The sequence below is a fragment of the Psittacula echo genome, assembly GCF_963264785.1.
Source record: "Psittacula echo genome assembly, chromosome: 31".
Lineage (NCBI taxonomy): Eukaryota > Metazoa > Chordata > Aves > Psittaciformes > Psittacidae > Psittacula > Psittacula echo.
The window spans coordinates 377,195-381,298 of NC_137766.1; the positions used below are offsets into that span (position 1 = coordinate 377,195).

General features: G+C 63.0%; 1 protein-coding gene across 1 annotated transcript; it reads right to left on the reverse strand.

Annotated features, from left to right (window-relative positions):
- Positions 1-1,049: 1,049 nt before the first annotated feature.
- Positions 1,050-3,594, reverse strand: ZBTB9 (zinc finger and BTB domain containing 9; the record flags this gene model as incomplete). Its single annotated transcript, XM_080636296.1, has 2 exons — positions 1,050-2,761; positions 3,570-3,594. 2 exons carry the CDS (start codon positions 3,592-3,594, stop codon positions 1,050-1,052), a joined length of 1,737 nt encoding a protein of 578 aa, XP_080492422.1.
- Between the last annotated feature and the right edge of the window lie 510 nt (positions 3,595-4,104).

Below are 4,104 nucleotides of genomic sequence, written 5' to 3' on the forward strand. Positions count from 1 at the left end.
CAGGCTCGCCGGGGTGGTGGCAGCGCACGAGGCCGCGGTGGCAGCAGCCACCAGGACCATGGACACCCTCAGCACCCGCCTGCGCCGGGCAGGACAGAGGCTCCGGGTGCTGCAGGGTATGGATATGGGATATAGGATATGGGGTATGGCATATGGGGTATTGGGTATGGGATATAGAATATGGGGTATGGAGATATGTGATACAGGATATGGGGTATGGGATATGGGGCTGGGGACAGCATCACCTTGTCCTTGTGTCCCTAGGGCTGGTGGCTCCAGTGGTGGCCTTGGAGGAGGTGACACCGGATGAGGTGAGAGGGGCTTGGGGACATGGGAAGGGATGGGGGGGGGATGGCACTTGGGGACAGGGGTGGGTTCCGTCCCTGTGTCACCCCTTGTGTCACCTCCAGGCCCCCCCCCATGAGGACAGGATGGGCTCGCCCCCCAGCAGAGGTAGGTCCCATCCCATGTTCCTGTGTCCCCCCCCATGTCCCCCCCCATGTCCCCTCATGTCCCCCCCCCCCCATGTCCCCTCAGCTGCGCTGGGCTCCCTGGTGACACAGCTGCAGGCTCTGGGTGCCACCATCCTTGGGCACAACGGGGACCCCCCCTGACCCGGTGAGTCACCCCTAGCCCTACCAGTGGGGTCCCACCAGTTTGGACCAGTAAGGCACTGGTGGAACCCCGGGTGGCATCCTCCTCCCAGTTTATCCCAGTCACTTCCTGGTTCTCCCCATCCTGGTGCCCAAACTCTTTTATTTCCTTTCTTTTTACAGCTTTGCCCCTTTTTCGCCCCGTTTCAACCCAATTAAAGCTCGTGGGGTGACATCACCGTGTCTTGTTGGGGTGGCACTTGGGGGACACGACGGGACAGCAGCGGGCGGGCACAAGGACCCGGGGCGCCCGCTCCCGTTGCCACAGCGACGCTTACCCCTTCCCCGTGCGCCCCTATTGGCTATCGCGGGCCGCGCTGCGCTCTGATTGGGCGATGGCGAAGCCGAGATTTGCGAGAAGACCCGAGCCTTAAAGGGACCAAATCCGGTCCCCGTTCACTCGCAAGCCCAGCACCCCGGTGCCCAGCGCGGCCCCTGGCACAGCGGCCGGTGCTTATCGAGCCCGCTCCGCAGGCGGAAGCGGGTCCCGCAGCGCTCGCAGGCCCGCCCGGCTCCATCGTGGGTCTTCATGTGCTCCGTCAAGTGATGCTTGAGCTTGAAGCGCTTATGGCAGGCGCCGCAGGAGAAGGGCCTGAGGCTGAAGGTGAGCATGATGTGCCGGTCCCGCTTGGGCTTGACGGCAAAGCGCTTCCCGCACAAGCATCCGAAGCGCTTCCCATCCGGAGCCGCTCCCAGCTTCACCGGCGCGTGCAGAGCCGGAGCCCGGCCCAGGATCTCGTTGCCGTGAAGGTCCACAGGCTTCCACGAGGCTTGGTTGAAGATGGAGCCCGTGGTGCTCACCAGCGCGGTGCCCGCGGTACCCGAGCCCGGCGGGAGGATGCAGCTCAGCGCGGATGCAGGCGCGATGCCCTCGGTGGTGGTGGGGGCGGCTTCTCCCGCTTCTTGCTTGATGTAGAAGACCTCAGGGGGGTCGTGGGTGTCTCTGGGTGCTCCATCCTCCTCCTCCTCCTCCTCCTCCAGCACAATCTGGAGGGCATCAGCAGCGCGATGGGCGCCATCTTCATCCTCCTCTTCTTCCTCCTCCTCCTCCTCCTCCTCCTGCACGCAGATCTTGAGGACCTCCTCGCCCGCCTCCTTGGGCCATGGGGAGGATGGAGGCCCATCCCCAGCACGGGTGGTCCAGGATGAGGACAAGGACCCGTCTCCACCACGGGTGATGCGTGAAGATCCATCCCCACCACGGGTGGTCCAGGATGATCCTGAAGCCCCATCACCACCACGGGTGGTCCAGGATGATCCTGAAGCCCCATCACCATGAGTGACGCATGAAGATCCATCTCCACCATGGCTGATGCACGAAGCCCCATCACCACCACGGCTGGTCCAGGATGACGCTGAAGCCCCATCTCCACCATGGGTGATGCATGAAGATCCATCTCCACCACGGCTGATGCATGAAGCCCCATCTCCATCACGGGTGATGCGAGAAGATCCATCTCCACCATGAGTGGTCCAGGAGGATGCCGAAGCCCCATCTCTACCACGGACAACACATGAAGCCCCATCTCCACCATGGCTGACGCATGAAGCCCCATCTCCACCATGGGTGATGCATGAAGCCCCATCTCCACCACGGCTGGTCCAGGATGATGCCGAAGCCCCATCTCCACCATGGGTACCGCACGAAGCCGAAGCTTCACCCCCACGACCGCTCGATGCCGACGAGGACGCCGCCGCTGCCACCCACCGGCACCCCCGTCCCCCCTCCATCTCCCGAAGGATCTCGGAGCACTGATCCACCACGTGCCACATCTGCAGCCCACTGGCCACCAAGAGATGCCCGGGCAGCGCCTCCAGCAACAAGCTCAAGCGCCCGGAGTAGATGAGGTGCAGGAGCCCCTCGAAGGCATCGGGGTCGATGGCGGGGGGCAGGAGCAGCCGGGCCCCATCCTGCAGCAGGAGCTTGTCATGGAAGAAAGGGGAAGCGGCGGCCAGGACGCTCTTATGGGCCGGGAAGACGCGGCCGCCGACGTGGACGTGGACGTCGCAGAACTTGCCCTCCAGGCGCAGGAGGTTGAGGGACTCGAGCAGCGCGGCCGCGTGCTGCGGGAAGGAGATCTGCACCCGGCCCCCCATCCGGCACGGCCCTGCGGGGTGGGGGGCACAGCGCCCAGCACCGGTTACTGGGGCTGCTGAGCCCCGTGGGGTCCCAATTGCCCCTTGAGGGTCGCCAACAGCACCTTGAGGGGTCCCAATAGCCCCACTGGGGGTCCCTATTACCCCTTGAGGGTCACCAATAGCACCTTGAGGGGTCCCTATAGACCCAGGGGGGTCCCTATTACCCCACATAGGTCCCTATAGCACCTTGAGGGACCACAATGGCACCTTGAGGGGTCTCCAATGGCACCTTGAGGGGTCTCCAATTGACCTTGAGGGTCCCCAATAGCACCTTGAGGGGTCCCAATAGCACCTTGAGGGGTCCCTATAGCCCCAGGGTGGGTCCCTATTACCCCACATGGGTCCCTATAGCCCCATTTAGATCCCTGTTGCCCACAGTGTGCCCCTATAGCCCCTTGAGGGGTTCCTATAGCCCCGGAGGGGTTCCTATTACCCCACATTGGCACCTATAGCCCCTTGAAGATCCCTATTGCCCCCGGGGGCCATTATAGCCCCTTGAGGAGTCCTTAAAGCCCCGGGGGGGTCCCTATCACCCCACATGAGTTCCTATAGCCCCTTTTAGATCCCTATTGCCCCCGGGGTGTCCGTATATCCCCTTGAGGGGTCCCTATAGCCCCGGAGGAGCTCCTATTACCCCACATTGGCCCCTATAGCCCCTTATGTGTCCCTATAGCCATGGGGGTCCCCCATAGCCCCCTTCACCCCCAACCCGAACCCCCCGATTCGCCCCATTCCCGCCCGGCGCTCACCCCGGGCGCCTCCGAGCGGTGACGTCACCGGCGAAGCTCCGCCCACCCTCCATACGTCCGCGGTGACGGAGGCGGGAAAACCCATCCCACACACGCCCCCCCCTCCAAACCAGTGCGGTTGGTACGGTCCGGCCAGGAGAGGGGGAGCCGCGGCCACAAAGCGCTACCGGTTGCGCTGCCAGGACCCAAACCCGAACCCAAACCTGGCCCAAACGCATCTAAACCTGGTCCTAAAACTAACCTTAACCCTAACCTTAACCCTAACCCGGAGTCTAACCCCAACCCGGAGCCTAACCTTCACCCCCCCAGCCCATCGTGTCCCTGTTGTGTCCCCATCGTATCCCCATTGTGTCCCCCTCGTGTCCCCATTGTGTCCCCATCATATCCCCATCGTGTCCCCATCATGTCCCCATCATATCCCCATTGTGTCCCCATTTTGTCCCCATCATATCCGCATTGTGTCCCCATCATATCCCCATTGTGTCCCCATTGTGTCCCCATCATATCCCCATTGTGTCCCCATCTTGTCCCCATTGTGTCCCCATTGTATCCCCATCATGTCT